The following is a 21,604-nucleotide window of genomic DNA, read 5'->3' as shown; positions in this document are numbered from 1 at the left end:
GTGGTCTTAAACACAGAGTGGCTAAAGTTAGGCTTTTCTTTTGTTTTCTGTTTGTTTGTTTTTTCAAACCTTAAAGTGATAGTCCATCCAAAAACGAAAATTCTGTTATTATTTGCTCACCCTCATGTCATTCCAAACTGGTTTGACTTTCATTTTTTTCTGCAGAATACATTGTACAATATAACAGTTTCTGTTCCCATTGACTTCCATTGTATTTTTCGTCCATACAATGGAAGTCAGTGGGAACCAAAACAGTATTTCATTACAAGAACCTGCTCATGAGAATAATTTGTTTGTTATTTGAATTACATTAGTACAATCATTTGTTTTTATGCCTAGCCAGAAGAGCAAAGGATGCAAAAGAAAGACGTCTTGATCTGGATTATCTGAATTCAAAGAGGCTTTGGCTACTTTTTTAATGACATCAGTACATCAGTAGTTTGCCCATCATAGAATGTAAAAGTCCTTCTAATGGCCCCTCTGTTTCCAACTATATGAGCCAACACTTTTACGTTTGAAGGATGGCTGCCTGGACAGTCTCTCCCGCAAGAGTTGAGAGGTGATAACTAAAGGTTAAAGACAAATAGCATTAAGTGTTTCATTTTAACCGGCACATTTTGAAAGATTAACCGATTAGCTCTGCACTTTGCGGCACACTGCCTCATCCAGACCGCATAGATGAAGAGATTTAAAAGTCTGGAGTTGCTCAGAGAGATCAGATTACATTTAAAAGTTTTTCTACCCTCATTTAGCCTTCGAAACAAGTGAGGCAATTAGTTTATAGAGTAACTGCTCTAAGTGTTCTGTCCATCTTTAGTAACAAAGATTTTACTGCGATTGGCATGTCATCTGAGATAATGCAATGTTCTTTTCAGAATAAGAGCTGCTACTGCTACTCGTCATCGCATTTGTATTCAAGACTTGACTGAAGTTTCCAAAAAGCTCACAGTTTCTGCTGCAGATAAATGTTATGAAATGTAACCTCCTAATGAAGGTAATGCAGCCTTATTAGACTTCAGGGAATGTGAGTGTTCAGATGAACCTGTACCTTGTGGCTTAACTTCCCAATTCGATTTTATGCTCTAATTTCTGGGTAGTTTGTTCCTCAGCCTACTTGCCAAATCCTCAGAGAGCTAAATTGATAGCATCCTTTGGCTTTGGGCCTTTCGGGCTGTGTCCGGGTTATGATCCAGGCCTGCGAAGAGAGAGAAGGAGAGAGATAACCCAGCAATGCCCTCCAGGATTTACTGTGACTGGGGAGGGGAGAGAGGAAGAGGGACTGGCACGGCGGAGGGGAGCGGGACGAGCCCGGAGGGAGCGCAGATCGCCTCGCTGCTCAGCATTGCGAGTCTGTTTAGTATTCCTGTCACGTCAGCTGGAGGGAGCGGCATTAAATTGGGATCAGGCAGATTAGAGTCTAATATAGCCAGCTATTAAAGGCTGCAAATGAGAGTGGTGGGTTACAGCCGGAGCCTGGGCCCCTCACCCAGTCTCACAGCTTCTCTCAGTCTCTCAAACAGGCTCCGCGAGGGAAAAAAAATATACACACGCAAGAACATGGATAGGATAGGATAGGATATGAGATAGGATAGGATATGGGATAGGATAGGATAGGATAGGATGCTATTTTGACATTGTGTTTCTTGCAGGCAACAACAAATAGAGCACAAGCTATGATGTCCGATTTGTGTACAAATTAGGATAGGATGTGGGATAGGATATAGGATATAGGATGTAGGATAGGATAGGATAGGATAGGATAGGATAGGATAGGATAGGAGAGGGTAGGAGAGAGTAGGATAGGATATGATAGAATAGAATAGAATATGACAGGATAGGATAGGATAGGATAGGATAGGATAGGATAGGATAGGATAGGACAGGACAGGATAGGATAGGAACAGAACAGGATAGGATATTTTGACATAGTGTTTCTTGCATGGAACAACAAATAGAGCACAAGCTATGATGTCCGATTTGTGTACAAATTAGGATAGAATAGGATATGATATAGGATGTAGGATAGGATAGGAGAGGGTAGGATAGGATAGGAAGGATAGGATAGGATAGGATAGGATAGGATAGGATAGGATAGGATAGGAGAGGGTAGGAGAGGGTAGGATAGGATATGATAGAATAGAATAGAATATGACAGGATAGGATAGGATAGGATAGGATAGGATAGGATAGGATAGGATAGGATAGGACAGGATAGGATAGGAACAGAACAGGATAGGATATTTTGACATAGTGTTTCTTGCATGGAACAACAAATAGAGCACAAGCTATGATGTCCGATTTGTGTACAAATTAGGATAGAATAGGATATGATATAGGATGTAGGATAGGATAGGAGAGGGTAGGATAGGATAGGAAGGATAGGATAGGATAGAATAGAATAGAATATGACAGGATAGGATAGGAACAGAACAGGACAGGATAGGATGCTATTTTGACATAGTGTTTCTTGCATGCAACAACGAACAGAACACAAGCTATGATGTCCGATTTGTGAGCAAATTATTCTTATGAATATATATGCGGAAAATTATTATTTTAACCCTCATTCTGAGGCTCTGTCTGGAAAGATCCAATTTTAAGGGGCGACTCCTTTTAGTGCTGTCCATAAACCACTGTTATGATTGGCTAACGTCAATGCATAGGAAAAAGTATCAACGCCCCCTCGCTATTGCACGCGAGAAAGTGTTTTGGAAATGTTATTTTTTAAATACATATAAAACCATAATTTACAGACAAAGCATCAGATATCAGGATTTATAAAATATTTATCTTCTAAAATGTTCATTGAACAATCTTGAAAAAAATGTATGGAATATTTTCAACATTGATAATAATAATAAATGTTTCTTGAGCAGCAAATCAGCATATTATAATAATTTCTGAAGGATCAAGTGACACTGAAGACGAGTAATGATGCCGAAAATTTAGCTTTGACATCACAGGAATAAATGACATTTAAAATAACTTTTCTGTTTTAATATATTTAAAAATTTTATAATATTTCATAATAATATTTTTTACTGTATTTATGCTCAAATAAATGCAGCCTTGGTGAGTATAAAAAGTATTTCCCCCCCAAAAAAACTTGTATTAAAAGATACATTAAAAAAAAATACCATGCATATATAAATATTGTTCCGAAACAGTGACATAAGTTTATAAGACACAAATGCAATCAGGATCACTACAATGACAACATCAAATGGGACCATAACCACTTTTAAACCACTGAACAATTCTGTAATTTGCCAACTAAAGCATCTCCTAAATGTTTCATTTTGGGATCCTACTGCTCCCTACTGTTTTTTTTTATGCTGTCCTTATTGACTTAAAGCGTGACCCTTAATCATTTGTTGTGGTGATGTTGTTTTCTTTTTAATTGAATCTGCGTGTCAGGCTAGGCTTAGCTTTCAAGAGGCTGAGCTGAGTGAATTTGAGCTTTCATTAGGTCTGCTCTTCAGCAGAAGCCTCTCTCTGGACAGGCTTAAACCAGTGCAAACATATTCATCCTCTGATGATACAGGAAATGTTAATGCTGTTAACATGACAAATGTCAACTTGCTAGAAGAAACCTTTAGACAGAGCTTATGCCTACAATCAAATGAAGATGACAAAGATTATATATTCTGCTGTGTAATGTCATCTGTCCTGACTGAACCAATTAAACTGGTTATTTTCTTCTTAACTGGTTATTATATTAAATACTGGTGTATGGCTTACTGTGTAATCCACAGTATATACTCTTTAATTCCTTCAGAATATGTGAAACATGATCTGTGGAGAGAGATATACACAATAAAATAGGATAGGATTAGGGTTAATAAGAATTATTATGCTCATAAGGCTGCATTAATTTACGCATGATACAGTAAATGATGAATACTATAAAAAATACCGTAATATAATTAAATAAGATCTCTTTCTGTGTCCGGCAGACATCCTCTTTTCCCTCTTCTGGCGTTGCTGTTTGAGAAGTGTGAGCAAGCAACACAGGGCTCAGAATGCATCACCTCCGCCAGCTTTGACGTCGACATCGAGAACTTCGTCCACCAGCAAGAGCAGGACCACAAGCCTTTCTTCAGTGAGGACCCTGAACTAGACAACCTGGTAAACACTCATGTCTCTTGTTGCTTTATCTGTGTCAAGTTCAGCTGTTACCTGCTCTTAAAAACTTGTTTACTTCCTGTACCTAAATGTCATATTTGCACTGCCCTCTGCTGGCATATTAGCACTGTGTACTTTAAATTCTGAGGTAGTTTGTTGCTTAAAATATCATTAAAACGAATAGGAATAAACAATGTTTTACTGAAAATAAAGTCAGGGGTGTTAGTCACAATGACACTCGCCCCCCTCTAGTCCGTAGCTCTTTTTTCCCCCTCTATTGTTCTCGTTTCCTCTAACTCTCTCCCTCATATTCATCATCTCTTCTTTTCTGTGCCCTGCAAGACAGTTAACAGTAATTAGAAATTAAGGGAAGGAGGAAGAAAAAGGTCACTGTTCATCATTACCGGGGCACTCGGCCGACTAGCGCTGCTCAGTCAATTAACTCTGCATCTGTGTGCTTTACGACACACTGGTCACACACACGAGTCTTCCGTTCACTAACTCTTCATTGCGACAGTTATAGCGCCCGCGCTGCGCTTCGTTCTCGCCTCAGAGAGATGGCACTGAGCCCTGATTAAACGAGCTGCAGTAATTGGCAGATTTATCTCCTCCTTGGCAAAGCATTTTTTAGCCCATTTGGTCGTCCTTGAGTTCTGACTTTGGGCGGTGACTATTTGAATGCCGGGTAGTTGGAACTGAAAGTTCAGTGCCGTCCAACTGTATCAGCAGAACTCGTAAGTGTTTGTAGCATTAAACAACGCAACCAGGCAAGCAGTGGCAGGGAGGCCTGGCTAGCTCAGATTATTATTTTTTTTTTTTTCAAAGGTTATGCAAATAATTTCCTTAATAAATGAAATTCCTTTATTATTTACTTATCTGTTTTCCAGAGTGTCCTGGCTGCTCTTTTTTTATTTTTATTTTTAATAAATGGTAAAAAAAAATATCCATAAAATGTAAAAAAGTGACCCATATCATAGTGCAAAATTGTTTGAGCTGCTTTGAAACAATCTGTATTGTAAAAAGCGCAATATAAATAAATGTTACTTGACAATACTGTATATTCAAAGTGTCCTGAATTCCTATTATAGCTTAGTTTGAGGAACAGATGTTACTTCAAGTCCAAAATCCTCCCTTTGGTATTTAAATGAATGAATGAATAAATAAATAAAATAATACATTTATTTACATTTATTACATTTATTTATTTATTTCAGGTTGTATCATCTCATTTTGTCTGTTTAGATGCTGTATCTTAAATTTCATTTTCAGTACTGGCATCTTGCTAAATTAAATTAATTAAATATAAATATTTGATTAAAAACTGATTAAAAAATTGAAATGTTGAGGTTGAATTTGAAGAACTAAAACTGAAATAATTATAAATTATAGCTAAATATAATAAAAAACTAATAAAAAGTCAAAAGATTTAAGCTAAAACTTAAACTAAAATTTAAAATGAAAACTAAAAATATAAAATTAATAGCTAATTTAAAATAGTCACAAATAAATACTATAATAGTATGTACTGTATATACATAAATATCAGTAAAATACCTGTAACACTGGTTTAGACCACCTTTGTAAACTGCTTCCTGTATCAATTTTTGTGTGTTGACATAGCAATATTGGGGAAAGTTACTTTTATTAAAAGTAATGTGTTACTTTTTTGGATTACTTAGTTACTTTTCATGGAAAGAAATGCGTTGCCTTACTTTTGCGTTACTTTTTCTAACCTGGGATTGGCTTGGTTGTTTGTTTTTTTAAAATAAAAATAAAAAAGTTCTGTTTTTGGCTAATGTAAAGGCCCCTCATTAGAAAAAGTGAAATGAATAAACCTCAGGCTGAAGGAAAAGCAAAATTAGTATATTATATAAAGTATATTTTTATTACCTAACACATATAAAACAAAATTATTGCAGTTTTGTGTTATATCCCGAGTTTGCATTACAGTTTTAATTTATTTTGAGAAATACTGAATATGTTTTTGTGCAAGTGAGATGAGTAAATGCTCACATTTAGTCTAGAACTACAATAACCCTTTGTTTACAAAGCGCACACAACATTTCTTTCAACACAAGGACTTTACTAGTTACTTGAAAACAGTAATCTGATTACATAACTCACGTTACTTGTAATGTGTTACCCCCAAAACTGTGACACAGATGGTGAAGGCGATCCAGGTGTTGCGGATCCACCTGCTGGAGCTGGAGAAGGTGAACGAGCTCTGTAAAGACTTCTGCAACCGTTACATCACCTGCCTCAAGACCAAGATGCACAGTGACAATCTGCTACGGAACGACCTGGGCGGCCCGTATTCACCATCACAGACCAACCTCGGTCTGCAGCAGGTGACTGACAGACCTTCAGTTTAAAGGCTAAAGCTTGTTTCTAACACATAAACACAGTGCCATATGAATGCACACACTCTCACAGCAGTAACATTTACACTTGCACGAACACAAGCTCTTCTCCCGGGGATGCAAAAGGTCACATCTGGCTTGCCCTTGCTGCTCCTGCTGAACTTTGCTGACCTCTGCGTGAGAAGACTTAAAGCACACACTTTTGGATGTTTTATCTAGGACTGTCAATCAATTATAACTGAATTAAAATGGCAATCGGAATTAATCACATACGCACTACTGTTCAAAAGTTTGGGGTCAGTGATAAAATAAAATAAAAGAAATGAATACTTTTATTCAGCAAAAATACAAGTATACACTTACAATTCGGATACATTAAACCGATCGAAAGACAATAGCATTGAAGACATTTATAATGTTACAAAAGATTTCTATTTCAAATAAATGCTGTTTTTTGAACTTCTATTCATTATAGAATCCTGAAAAAATTATATTAAAACAATATTAAGCTGCACAACAGTTTTCATAATAGATGTTAATAATGAATGTTTCTTAAGCATGAAACTTTATCTAGAATCTAGAGTAATAGTGCATGCTTGTCTGTCACTTTAAATGCTCGAGCGTGTTACAGCAGGATGGATTCTGATTGGCTGTTAATGTTTTTATCGTTCATCAGCTAGATGAAATCATTCTGAAATTGATTCCAGCGATATCGTTTCTCTGTGCCGTTATCGTTATAGCTGTGGGGTGGACTTTGGGATAATCTTTAAAATTTAGAACTATATCTTTATAGTTATCATCCTTGGTGTGAACGCGCCTTTCGTTTCCTTGTTTTAATTAATCTCCTTGTTTTAGCAAATCCCAGCTATATTGAACTAATTCGTTCTCTCGTTTTGACTGAACTAAAAAAAGGGAACAAATTATTAGAACATGGCCGAGATTTAGTAAAACAAGGCAATTAATTATTATATTGTGTGCATGATTTACTTAAAACGAGGGAAAGAATTAGTAAAACTTGCTGGCGTATTAGTAATTTGTGGGAACAAATGGTTAATTCATGGCCACGATATACATATTTTTATATATATGTCATGTGCAGGGTTCTGTATAATAGAGAGACTTTTTTCAGAAACATTAATATCAATCTTACCAACCCCAAGCTGTTAAATGGTATTGTATTTTTTGAGAAAAGCCCCCAAATGAAGATAATTTAGGCCATTATATTTTGTTTGTTTTATTTCCATGTTATATCATTGATGCCTTATTATGGAATTTACAGGCATACTTATTGTGTGTTCATTTATATTGGGTTCTTTTAAATAATATTTAAATAATAAATAACATATTATAATGACATATTAAATAATATTATGTTTACAATGTTCACAACATTTCTTCCAAAGTCATATTCCCCAAGAAATTCACATGTGGACGCTAATTTCTATTTCCTCCTCCTCTTACAGGACCTGCTTCAAAACTCATCCCCATCCCTCACCTCTGTCTCCAGCACGATAAACCCCTCTGGGATCGTAGTCCCTGCCGGTTCGCTGCAACAGAACAACGTTGCCATGACCACTATCAACTCTCAGGTGGTCTCAGGTGAGGAGGCCAATCATCAGTCCGTTTGCCCGCTCCAAAATCAGAGATCTCAGCTTTCGGAACAGCTTTCCTTTCCAAATTCGTGAAAGTAATGCACATTATCTTCATTTGTATAGCTTTTTCTTTGACTAATTTGACTCCCATTGTGAGTACAGAATGTCTAATTACTGTGAAATCGAGCTAATTAGCAGTAAAACAAGAACTCCTTGTTCTCTTCTTGATCCGTTCCGAATACCCTTTTGTTTTAATTTGGCGCAGTGAACGGGAGGTGAATTGGCATTACAGTATTTCAACAACAGGCAGGTAGAGTCTGTGATAACCTCAGTCCTGTGTCTGTGACTGATTCCCACAGGTGGGACGCTGTATCAACCGGTGGCAATGCTTACCTCACAGGGGCAGGTGTTAACCCAGGGGTTACCACAGGGAACCATCCAAATCCAAAACAATCAGGTGAGGGAAACCGCTTGACAGACAACGCTTGCTGTTCTGCTTTGATGCAGAGAAACTGCAGGGCTGTATCTTCACAACTAATTCTGGTGAATTATTTCTAGACTACAACACCATGTCTACGCGGAATCACTGCTGTTGCAAAGAAGCATTCTATAGCCTGATCCTTTCAGTTTTTTTTTACATTCTACTCCATTCATATTTTTGTCTGTCTATATGAAATATTACTAAATTATTTACAAATGTACACATAAATATTATTTGTTATGCATTTACATGGCTTCAGACAGTTGCAGTGGCATATTTTGATCATTTTTGATGTCTGCTTATGATGTCTATGGCCTACTAATTTAAATTTAACATTGGCCCTTATTCATAAAACACAAGCAGAACAAATTTCGGTGTAAATAATTAATAACTCCATTCATACGTTCAACCCCATTGAAGTGGATGCAATTTATAAATTGTTTTACATAATTGTTTTACATAAGATTATGCAGATTTTTAGTTGGCCTTTCTCTTCACAAATAAGACCCAGAAAAGCGGGGGGGGGGGGGGGGGTTTATTAAATTAATAAAAAAAGTTTTATTAATTTAAAACTTATTTGTCAAACATTATTTAATTATTAATTAAAATAAACATTTTATTTAAAAATGTATATATATATATATATATAAAGTTTTATACATTACCTATATTTTTATATTTTATATTAATATATATATATATATATATATTTAAATTATAATATATATATATATATATATATATATATACATACACTCTGTATATAATTAAAACAAATTAAATAATTAAATATTTTTTAAATAAATCAGAGTAATCATATTAACCATAATTAATTACTAATATGTATATAGTAATTAATTATATAATTTATATATTTATCCCACAATGTAAATTAATAATGGACTTTGCATGATTTTTTTGCATGGACTTTTCATGATTAATGTTATTTTCATTTAACTGTTGCCTTAGTCAGAGCTAAACCCGATTGGTCCATTTGTTAGCAAAACCCCTAAGGTGATGTGTCACATTAACGCTCATAGATAACCTCATGATGCATTGGTTGCTTCAAGTATAGACATGATGCAGTTTATTTAGCAAATCTAGAGCTGTTAGTTAGTATTTTCTTTGCTGTCAAGTACGAGTCAGGTTAGTCAGGGTTTGACAGACAGCTGGAGCCTGTGCGGATCCCCAACATTGGGCCGAGGTGCTTCACTACACGCAAGCTGGGAATAGAGTTCTGCCCGTAGCTACTTCTCCGACAAGCTTTCAGTAATAATACCCCTGCATGAAGCCTCCAATTAATTCACCCTGCTTCCTGAATCACACACTCTCCCCCAATGTGTCTGTGTGTGTGTGTATTTTGAGTAGAGGAATGGGGGAAGAACCACATGACACCCAGCTGCAAATGTAATGAGGAGGTTGTTTTTAGAGCTTGATTATTATTTATTTATTTAAAAAATTTAAAATCAGTGGGGAGCTGCTGCTTTTTATGGCTTTCAGTGGCAATGGTAGCATGAAATTAATTATCCCTATTTTCAAAGTGGAAATGTTAATTTTTCCTTTTCTTCTTTTATTAATTTATTTATTCGCACACAGAGCTCTCGTAGATTATGCATCTTAAACGTCTCTGAAATGTTAATGTGCCAGTCTCAGAATGCCGTAAACCAAAGGAAAATAAATAGTTAATTTAGCACGCATCCTTTAAATAGTCACTCTCAAACTCTTGCATTTTCGCTCGCCTTACATTAATCGTACTTCATAAGTTTGATGAAAAGAAAAAACATTGACGACATTTTCTGCAGCTCTTTGAGTTGATGAAAGGCTTCTGTAAATGCACCCTCCTTGGCTTTAATTTTAGGTATCATTACCCATTGCGTTGCTATGGTGACTGAAGGCATTCCTGCCCTTGCCAAAGAAATGGTGACTGGCGACTCTCTTTGTTTCCGTGGCAACTATCCCTTTCTCTCCCCCACTCACTTTCTCGTCTCTCTTCTCTCTTTCTTCCAAGGTGAACCTGGACTTGTCCTCACTCTTGGACGCCGATGACAAGAAATCAAAAAACAAACGAGGCGTCCTTCCCAAACATGCCACAAACATTATGCGTTCCTGGCTCTTCCAGCATCTCATGGTGAGAAAAAGGAAGTTTTCCTCTCCCATTATTGCCCTACAAGCCAAAGAGGAGTTTAAAATGCACTGCATTTCAATCATATCTGGTTCTTGATTTCATGATCTCACTCCAAAGAGATAAAGACAAACATATACAGTTACCTCAGAAAACTAAAAATAAAGGCACACCATTTAAATATTACCGTATAACATTTTTGTATCTCAATTTTGTTTTCCAGCATCCTTATCCTACAGAAGATGAGAAAAGACAAATCGCAGCACAAACAAATCTTACCTTATTACAGGTGAACAACTGGTAAGAATGGCTAGTTTGTTGCATTAGTGTAATACACAGCAAAATGGCGCCATCTAATGGTCACGAACAAAATCACAAACCTTGTTTATGATTTGCAAATAGTATCTAATAAAAATCCTGGTACATGTCTTATAACAGTGTCGTTTTTTCTCTCTCTCTCATCTCTCTTTGAAAGGTTTATCAATGCCCGCAGGCGTATACTGCAACCCATGTTGGATGCCAGTAATCCTGACCCTGCCCCCAAAGCCAAGAAGATGAAATCTCAGCACAGACCCACACAGCGCTTCTGGCCCGACTCCATTGTAGCTGGAGTCCTGCAGACACACGGATCCCACTCGGCAAACAATTCAGACAGTCAGTAATATCAACATATTATCTCATGGCAGATATTATGAACATACTAGATATTATATATACTGAACTGAATACTAAACATTAAAAATGACAGAATATGAATCATTAAAGGACACATTTAGTGATTTTACGAAATTAGTTTATTATATTTCTGTCTGAGTTGAGTATATCCTCAGACTTAAAATCCCCACTGTGTCCCACTGCAGCTATGGAAATTATATGTACAGTATATATATCTTTGTATTTTGTATAATTAATCATATATATATATATATGAAGAGTGCAGATGCAAAAGCCTCTAAGTGCCATTTTTATCAAGCTTGTTTATTTAAGTTCAATAATTTCACTTAAATGGCAATGCAAATTACCTATCAATTGTCATTTAAGTGAAATTACTTAACTTAAATATACAAGCTTTATAAAAATGATCATTCTAGAAGAAAATTTCAGATGGCACTCTTCATATATATATATATAAATCTTTGTATTTTGTATAATTTATCATATATATATATACTGTATACATATGCATGTATATGATGCATAATAAATAAATATATGCGTGTGTATATGTATACAAATAATACAGTGTATTTTTATATATATATAAAAACAAGGATGCATTAAATTGATCAAAAGTGACAGTAAAGTTAAAGATATTTATCATTTCTATTTCATTTCTAATTATGTTTATAATGCCTTTATAATGTTTATAAAATATGTTTTTTTAAATGCTGTTCTTTAAAACTTTCTATTCATCAAATAATCCTGAAAATATTAAGCAGCACAACTGTTTCAACCCTGATAATTATAACAAATGTTTATTGAGCACCATCAATTTCTGAAGGATCATGTGATTTCTAAAGGATCAGCTTTGCCATCACAGGAATAAATTACATTTTAAAATATATTAAAATAGAAAAGTTATTTTAAATTGTAAATTTAATTACTGTACAATTTTATTACTGTTGTTACTGTATTCAGGATCAAATAAATGCAGCCTTGGTGAACATAAGATACTTATTTTAAATACATTTTAAAAATCTTACCGATCCCAAACTTTTGAACAGTTGTGTATATATGGAAGTGTGTTGCTGACATTATGCCAGGATTAGGCCTTAGTTCAATTAGGACATTTAAGTAGTTTTTATAAACGTTCATTAGAAAAAAATATTACATATGACATATTTTATTAACATGTATTGACATATTAAAACAGATCGGTTTTAAATCAGACTAACTTAAGTCTTGTCTGTGAAACTCGAGCTATATGTAATACGTTTTTGCAATTGACTCTTTGTGTTTCTACGTGTGTTTGTTAGATTCTCTGGGCATGGACGGCCTGCAGCCTCTGTCCTCTGATTCCGCCACACTGGCGATGCAGCAAGCCATGCTGGGAGGAACTGACGACTCCATGGACGGCACGGAAGAGGACGACGAAGAAGAGGAGGAAGAAGAGGGAATCGATGAGGAGGAAGATGAAGAAGAGGATGAAGAAAGCGAGGGAGGCAGACAGATGGTTCGGAGAGACCTGGGCCTCAATCACAACGAAGGACTCGAATAAAGGATCAGACCGACGAAAACGACATAATTGACTTAACTCTTACTCATCCCCATGGCAACACATCTCAACACTGCCTGAATGGTTTCCAGTGGACACTAAGTGCCATGGATCATCCAATCGGAATGAAGAGGAGGACTGCTATGGACTTGATGAATAGCTAAAATTCATGTTAAAGTGAGAATTTGAGGGAGGACAGAACATTGTGCAAAGAACGTACTGTACATTGGGCCGTCAAGCAACTGGTCATGCTACTCACATTCATATAATGCATTTAAGCCTTACTTTGTTTATTATGTCTCTTTGGTTCTCAGGTGTCTTAGCATGACATAATGTCTACCCTCTTACAGTCATATTGATAACCATGCAATGAGTGGATGTTTTAGGCATGTTTTTTTTCCTTTTTGTAGATTTAACAAAAAATATTCAATCTTTGAGGTTTAAAAAAAAGAAACAAACAATCTAAATGCCTGACAGCACAATGTATGTACATTTGATAGTGATGCATTTTACCTGGACACTTCATATTTATTTTATAAACTGTCAAAAGGCAGTGGCACAATCAACAAGGATGCTGTCCGCTGGATTCGCCGGCTGAGCAAATAAACATCAGCCTTGTTTAAGACAAACGCATGTTGAAAGACTCAGTGCCAAGCATCTCTTCCACGCAAGGAACAAAACTCTCGTGCCCTTCTGAAACCGTATAGGACCTACAAATGAAGTTTACTGAAGAACACTGCAGGAAAAAAAAGACATATTTACAGGTGCGTATCACACCCTGGCTGAAACGCCCCTCTTTATTTTATGTGAAGGACGAAACAAAAAACTGTGAAGATATTTCTGAGCTTTTCTGCTAACTGTGTCTACAGATTTAATCACCTGTGTCTGATGTGATGTTTAGAAAAGACAGAGGATGTTTCTGAATGTTATTGCAGTTGGTCTTTGTGAAGTACATGTTTCTCATTATCCTTTTCTTGGTTGTTTTTTTTAATTGTTCTTCCAGAGCAAGTGATGATAGGGGAGCTTTTTAATTATTTGTTTGTATACATTGTTGTCATAATCTATTGTGTTTCAGTAGACCATTTTTGATAATTAAAAACTATGACTCTACTGGACCTGGGTGTCATTTTGGAACCGAATGTATTACTAGTACAAATGAACACACACAAATTATTGCTAAATTATAATATTCAGCATTTTGTTGGATTGTTATTGTGACCTAAAGCTAAACATATTAAAACATGTTGGTAACACTTTACAATAAGGTGACTTCTACAGCATGTATTATTCTTTGTTCTTACATGAGCAAACAGTGAACAGCTGTATTTTTATTAACTAACATTAGCGAAGAATAATAAATACTGTAACAAATGTATTGATATAGTTATTTCATGTTAGTTAATACATTACCTAATGTTAACAAGTAAGACCTTATTGTAAAGTGTTACCAACATTTTTGTTAACTGAAATAAAGTAAACTAGAAATATTAGACAAACTTAAACAAAAAGAAAATTATAAATGTTTCCTTGGCAAGTTGAATCACTTAAATTACTAACTGAAAAAAAGAAATAGGATAGGATAGGCTATTTACAAATATTGATATCAAAAGCACATACAAAATTAAATAAAAAGCTAACTGAAAATATTAATAAAAACTATAAACGTGAAAATACTCATTTGTTGTGACAAATTTGTTTTAATTTTTTTTTAAACTTTTTTTTTACAAAAGATAAACAGTCCCACAGTAGGATTGTATTGCTTGGAACTATTTATTTCTGGAAATGCTTACTGTTGTTTAATTTAAGCATCATAATGTTAATAAATAATAAAGTGTATTTTTGGTCTGTAGAAGTAATACAAAGATTTCAGCTTTAAGACCTCCTGTAAAGTTCCTCAAATCGCTATGTTTTTGTAACCTAAATAACTATAACCTAAAAGGCAAAGTTAGGCTTTATAAAAATCTCTAGCTGCCAAACAAGGAATAAAATTAAAACCTTTTTTTTTAAACCCATTCATGGCCACTGGCAAATACAGCTCTTATTTCATTGGTCAATATTTTTGGCTGACTTGAGATGTTATTAAACACCTTCCATAGGCGTAGACAACTTGCTGGATTCTGTCCTATGGAAGTTTTTAATTCATGTTGCCATTTCAGAATGTTTACTCAGATTTCCAACAACCTCAATCTCAATCATCGAAATCTTTGTTTCTAATAAGTTCCACTTAAAAGCTGTACAGTGTGTTCAATTTAACATTATTGGGCATGAATGGGTTAAACAGCCTTCCAGTGAGCTCTAAACGTCGTGAAGGTCTGTATGCATCTGAAATAGCAGTGTTTGTGACAGTCCAGTACACACTCTTGAGCATGGCTGCACAGGCAGGGCTGTTCAGGGCCGGAGAGTATTAATAACCCGGGAAATGACAGAGGCAAGAAAAACCACATAGCCGGGTGCATTTGAAGTGGATTGGTGCCACTGGGCTGATGAGCATGTTAGGGAATTCAGTAAACCTGCAGGCCATCTCCACCCTCTCTCTCTGCTTTTACCCCAGCACAGCAGGCTCAAAAGGTCCTCTCTGGCTCTTTTAATTACCCAGTAACCCAGCCCAGTACAGCCTCTCATTTTGCTCAGACCTCCTCCAGTATTTAAGATCCACGCCAGCATCCCTCCTCTCCAGTCTCAGGACCAGTTTACTGTTGGATTGATCCACAATACATTCCTCTACTGGACAAGAACTCATAAGGTACTGTAAGAGCAACTGTACACAAATAAGGGCTTTTCACACTTCTTTTTTTTATTTTTTATCCCAGGTCATTCTAAAGCATTAATACTGAGTTAGAAATTAATCAGGTTTCATAATTAATTTAAATAATTAAAAATTAATCTTATTTGCATATTATGTTTTTTTCACATTTCACAAACGTGTCTGTATCATTGATTGGACGAATATGTGACGCTACCCGTTTAACGTTCGTATTAGTCTAGTTGTTTGCATATTCGAGACATCGGTGTCATTTGCGCTAATACAGCACGTGACTTGTTTAAATAACTGCGTGTCTCGCTCTTGTTGCGCTTATATTCCTAAAAGTAGAAGTTCATAACATTTTTCTACTGAATTGACCTTTCGGACCACAAAAGTAAAAATACAACTCTTCTTCACTCAAAATAACTTGTTTTCCGTTTGTTTTTCCCCCGTCAAACGATCAAAATAAGGCGCGTGACAATTTTTGTGACCACAAAGCTCATCACTATTTACTGAGTTAGGCTACACGCTATTTCCACTTATGATTGTTTATTGCTCCAGCATTTTTTCATATCTCAGGACTAAAAACGGCGCTTAACCTGGGTTAAAACTTGTTTAAAAAGTCGACAATGCTGGGTTGTGCGCCAACAGCCCAATCTAATAATCGTTAACACTTGTGTGTTAAAGTGGCAGTGCATCAAAGGTTTTGGTTAATAAGAACTAGGATAGCTGCTAACGAATTTAATGGAAGACATAATTACTGTTTAATGGAATAATTTCATGGAAGGCTTAATTTGATACTTTATCATGCAAGTAAGGCTCATCATGTGTTCTTGTATCACATTTGCTATTAAACCACATCATCAAAGTCAAAGTGCTTCTTGATAACTTAAGTTGTCCCTTATGCATTCATATTGATGTTAATAGACTTGTTTTGTGTGAATGAAAGCACATGTGATAAATTAAACCAAGAAATTGCTTAGGCCTACCAGAAATATCCTTTTGATTTTCTGTTGTCGTCCACAGTTGGCAGGATGTCTATCGCCAATGCGGCCGCCCAAGCGATGCTCTCTGATGCCCTGCTGAGGGATAGTAATGGGGACAGTCGCATCCGACACCTGGAGCTGGATTTGCCATTGGATAAAGTCATCAAGTTCATTTCCGTGGGCCTGCCGCTCCTCCTGGTGTCCATGGCTTTTGCCAGAGAGATTTCTATTGGTTAGCAGCTCTTTTTCTCTCCCTAGTGTTCCGTGCGCAAATCACAGGACATCAGAGCGACACTGGCACTGCAGTAATTTCCCAGACCCTTGAGTTAATTGACTGACCATTAGCTTGAGGGCTGGGCTGATGGAACTCTGGATGTAATTAGTGTTCATCTGAGGTGACAGCGCTATCTGCACTGCTCGGGAAGGGAAACTGGTGAAATATGAGAATTAAGCATCTGCTAATGATTATTATCAATTTATATGACATTGCAAACCAACTGGAATTGCTTTCAGGGGAGATATCTTTAGTGACTTGAACGGTATGGGTGCCAATTGCTGGCTGTAAATGCCACCAACTTGAGCTTTCCTGCCAACAGTGCTTTGGAGAGAACTGTCTGTTTTGTGTAGGCAGTTGACTTTGAGGTTGCAATCAGTTCCTCTGGAGCTGGTCTGCAATCAGCTCACACAGATGTTAATTGGCATGAGGATGATTAAGAGAGACGTGTAGAGATGACAAGGGCCTGTAATTACAGTCAGTCTGCTCTTTCCCAGCTCTCTATTTCAGACTAACGAGAAGATATGCTAATTAAACTGAGACGTGCAAGGCAAGCAGACTGATCCTCTCTGGCTCTGAACGTGGTCTGACAACACTCAAGTTATTTGGTTAGGATACATCAACACAAACTTTACAGTGGAAAGAAAATTACATCACATGCCAGTTGCAAAAAAGAATGCAGGATTATATATATACACAAACGTTTTGGATCGGTAAGATTTTTTATGTTTTTAAAAGAAGTCTCTTCTGCTCTAAAATAGAAAGGGGGAAAGAAATAAAAGAAATCAATACTTTTATTCATCCAAGATGAATTAAATTGATCAAAAGTTACAGTAAAGACATTTATAATGTTACAAAAGATTATTATTATTATTTATTTTTATATTTAATCAAATAAATGCAGCCTTGGTGAGCAGAAGAGACTTTTAAAAACATTACAAATCTTACCGATCCAAAACTTTTGAATGGCAGTGTATATCTACATAAATAGATTAAGATTGAAACTTTTAGGAAACTCAGATGTCTATTAATATCTCTCCTGGTTTGAAGAACTTTGATATCATATAATTTGCAGAGATGTTCTGTGGAGCTCAGTTATCCATAATAGCCGTGGCCCGTGGGTGTGGGGCATGTTGTGTTCAGTCAGTAAATTGGAGGTTGACTGTAGGTTTTGGAGAGTGACACAGATGTTTAAGTGGTCCATATAAAGTAGGCCTCCTCTCAGTAGCTGGGTCACACCCTCTCACCCAGGCAGCAAAACTCCCCGCAGAAGGGTGTTTCCTGGCAGCCTCGGTGGTTTCACCATCTGTGTCCCTGGACAAGATCTAGCATTATTACAGACATGCTGCCACCCAGCTCTTGCCCAGCCTCTCCACTTACACAGCAACAAGTGATGCTTCTGTAGAACACACTGTCATTTATATCTCAGCATGTTCATTTCTCTGGTTTCCCTCCCAGGCCCACAGATTAGCTGCTTTCCTCCCAACAACTTCACAGTAAAGCAGGCAGCATATGTGGATACGTACTGCTGGGACTCTCTCATGCACCATGAGTTTGACACAGATGGGAACTTTGAGGAACGTTCACTGTGGGTACATAAAGTGAGTAAAAACATTCAGAAAGTACATCACAAATGAGACCTTTTAAATATCTTAGTACATCACAAATGAGACCCACAAACGTCATATCAAATTCAGAGCAAATAGAAACATTTTCTCAAGTCTCTTGCTTTTTCTCCTGAACAAGAGACAAGTGATTTTATATGGAGTTACAGAAGATATCTCATTGTCTCAAACAAAATCACTGATTTTCCTAAATGTAGTTTATAGATCTGATATTTACTTTGTCAACAATTTTATTTTGTGTCCATTTTAATTCTATTATAAATCTGAGAAAATGTATTTTTAATAAATAAATGCATTATTTGTATTAAATAAGTTAATAAAATGCATAAGTACAATAAGTAAATACATATTAATATTACAAATAAATTAATAGATGACAGACAGACATATAGATAGACAGACACACAGACAGACAGACAGATTTTAGATAGATAGATAGATAGATAGATAGATAGATAGATAGATAGATAGATAGATAGATAGATAGATAGATAGATAGATTCTACTGTACTCAATTGTTCTCTTGCTTGTGCAGATGTTTCCATACTCCTTATTGGTCATGGCCATGATGATGTACCTGCCAGCTGTGATATGGCGGTATCTAGCCGTGCCCAGTCTGACCTCTGACCTGTTTTTCATCATCGACGAACTGGACAAGTCTTACAACCGCTCTGTCCGCCTGGCCCAGAGCATCCTGGACCTAAAAGAACAATCAGAAAACCCACTGCAGTTTCAGGCTGAGCTTGAGAGGTATATGCAGTTTTTTAGTGTGAAGTGTATAATTTCCACTTTTCTTTGTTTTCTGTTGTTGGTGTTTCCAAAGATTAAACCAAAAAATCATTTTATTTTTTGTCTTCTTAGAGCCAAGCGCAAGCGGTACTTTGAGTACCCCCTGCTGGAGAGATACATGCAGTGCAAGCATGGCTCCTACTTCCTGGTCAGCATGCTCTTCCTGCGAGGCTTCCTGCTCCTGACCTTCATGTCCACCTCGTGCCTGTACCTAATCTACTTCCACCTCTCCGCCTTTCTGCAAGACGAATTCAGTTGCTACGTGCGCACCGGCCTCCTCCGTGACCAGCCCTGGGTGCCTGAGCTAGTTCAGTGTAAAATGACTGGCCTACTTGTGTTCCAGGTCATTAGCGTAGCTAACGGTGCCGTGTATGTGCTGCTAGCTCCTATTGTTCTCTTTAGCCTGCTGCGTTTGTTCTGCTGGGACACAACCTTCCTCTCTCTTTACGAGGTGCTGCCCGGACTGGGGCTCATGAGCGGTCAGAAACTGGGCTGCCCACTGAACGATCTCAACGTGCTGCTCCTCTTTCTACGCGCCAACGTAGCGCAGCTGCAATCGTACGGCCGCCTGAGGGCTGTGTGCTCCCTCGCGCCTCCTCGGTTAAAGGGGTCTAAGGGTGGGCTGACAGAGGAGCAGGCGGAGGAGGTGGCGGAGGCCAGAGAGGAGCTCGAGGAGGAGATGAGAGAGGCCAGAGAGGAGGGAAAGCTCAATCTTGTAGACATCATGACTGTGCTGGGAGCAGCCAGAGGAAACGCAGTGAACTGTCCAGAGCAGCGCCCTCTTGTGGAACAAGACATGACGCTTGGTACAGTCACTCTCATCTATATCCTTAAACGCATCGTGCTCATTGGCATTTTCGTGGCTGTCATATGGGACGTTCAGAAATTCATCAAAGTGACATAAATATGTTATATAGGATGTTGGACACCGAACATTTGTGTGTCCACTGTGTCTACGAACATCATTATATGTTGTGTGAACTGAAGATAATGTGGTAAAAAAGTGAAAAAAAGGCCTAATACATACCACTTTCTTGAAAGTCTATTACAAAAATTGTACTTATGAAACTATTTTATTCGTTCTAAAGGAGGCTTTAATGAAAAACAAAAGTTTTAGCATCCGTATTGTGCACTTTATTTTTAGACAAAAGATGTTTTGGCACTTAACATCCCAAAATTGATGCCCCTAACAGCACTCTCTGTCTCTTTACAGAGCCTAACCACCAGGGGTACCATGAGTTGAAGGAGACTACAACATGTTGTTTTGCCTAAAGCACCAGCAATGGACTGAACCATGAGCACTGTCATATTCGAGCCCCTGTAGAACAGCTAAACCTCTGAGGTCAAATAAAGATGAAGACAGTGCAAGAACATCCAATAGCTACAACTCCTCTTTTATAGTCCATTAATATAATCCCTATGGATCTCTTAAACAAATCACCTCAGGAATAAAAACCCAAAGTCTGTATTGACAATTTGAAAAGCCTCCAATAGCTAGCCTTCATAAACTTGATTTTTTTTATAATTTATTCTTTTCATTCTGATTATCTGATGTGAGTGCATTCTATACTTCTTTGAAAACTGGATTCTTTACTTGACTTTTTGTTTTCTTTTGTAAGTAGGCGAAATAAAAATTGTTTATATTTGTGTTTTCTTTGTTAATTTCTACATTATACACATACACAGATGTATAGACTAACATTCAAAAGTTTGATCTTTATTCAGCAGGGAAAAAATGTACTTTAGTTTACACTAAAAAATTGCACTACTGGTAATCAGCTGTTTTCAACAGTGATAAAAATATGACTGCTGAAAATGCAGCATTCCCATTACAAAAATAAATTACATTTTAAAAAAATATTAAAACAGAAAAGTTATTTTATATTGTAATAATATTTCACAATATCGCTGTTTTACAAAAACAGTAATATAAACATTTTTAAAAAATCTTACCGACCACCAAACTTTTAAATGGTAGCATATATATTCTAAAATAATTAACTTTCATAAAATTAAATAAGACTACATAAAGTGAACATATTTTAAGTGTTTATACCTGCAGAATAGTACAGCTTATCCTGTCCCTTAGAGAGAAATATCACCTCCTCCTATGAGAATTAACTTGTCCCATAATTGCCAGACTTTCTGAAGTTTTTGTTCCCATGAGAGCTATCAGTGGACCATAGCTCCGTATCTTATGTTTTAAAGATGTTACTTTCCCCCTACTTGAAGTTTTACATACTTAAAGTTTCACACATCCAAGCACTGGAAATGATGGCCTGACATATTGGG

The 21,604-nt window shown here is 36.6% G+C and overlaps 2 protein-coding genes across 3 annotated transcripts in view; both read left to right on the top strand.

The window, feature by feature from the left end:
- The window catches only part of LOC311076668 (homeobox protein PKNOX2-like), a 77,307-nt gene extending 63,297 nt beyond the window's left edge, over positions 1 to 14,010 (top strand). For both annotated transcript variants that reach the window (XM_084105038.1, XM_084105039.1), the window contains exons 5-12: positions 3,957 to 4,128; positions 6,288 to 6,473; positions 7,949 to 8,084; positions 8,437 to 8,534; positions 10,567 to 10,686; positions 10,904 to 10,980; positions 11,156 to 11,334; positions 12,657 to 14,010. In XM_084105038.1, the coding sequence (XP_083961164.1) occupies positions 3,957 to 4,128; positions 6,288 to 6,473; positions 7,949 to 8,084; positions 8,437 to 8,534; positions 10,567 to 10,686; positions 10,904 to 10,980; positions 11,156 to 11,334; positions 12,657 to 12,898 (1,210 nt within the window). In that variant the 3' untranslated portion in view covers positions 12,899 to 14,010. The remainder of the gene's footprint in view (positions 1 to 3,956; positions 4,129 to 6,287; positions 6,474 to 7,948; positions 8,085 to 8,436; positions 8,535 to 10,566; positions 10,687 to 10,903; positions 10,981 to 11,155; positions 11,335 to 12,656) is intronic.
- Positions 14,011 to 15,547: 1,537 nt separating this feature from the next.
- Positions 15,548 to 20,958, top strand: LOC311076669 (pannexin-3-like). Its single transcript, XM_084105040.1, has 6 exons — positions 15,548 to 15,638; positions 16,665 to 16,856; positions 18,357 to 18,499; positions 19,059 to 19,273; positions 19,385 to 20,118; positions 20,526 to 20,958. Exons 2-6 carry the CDS (start codon positions 16,673 to 16,675, stop codon positions 20,582 to 20,584), a joined length of 1,335 nt encoding a protein of 444 aa, XP_083961166.1. The 5' UTR covers positions 15,548 to 15,638; positions 16,665 to 16,672; the 3' UTR covers positions 20,585 to 20,958.
- Positions 20,959 to 21,604: the final 646 nt, after the last annotated feature.

This window comes from Abramis brama (assembly GCF_963993115.1).
Source record: "Abramis brama genome assembly, chromosome: 25".
NCBI lineage: Eukaryota > Metazoa > Chordata > Actinopteri > Cypriniformes > Leuciscidae > Abramis > Abramis brama.
The sequence above is the reverse complement of the archived record's forward strand: the minus strand, read 5'-3'. Positions and strand labels throughout refer to the sequence as shown.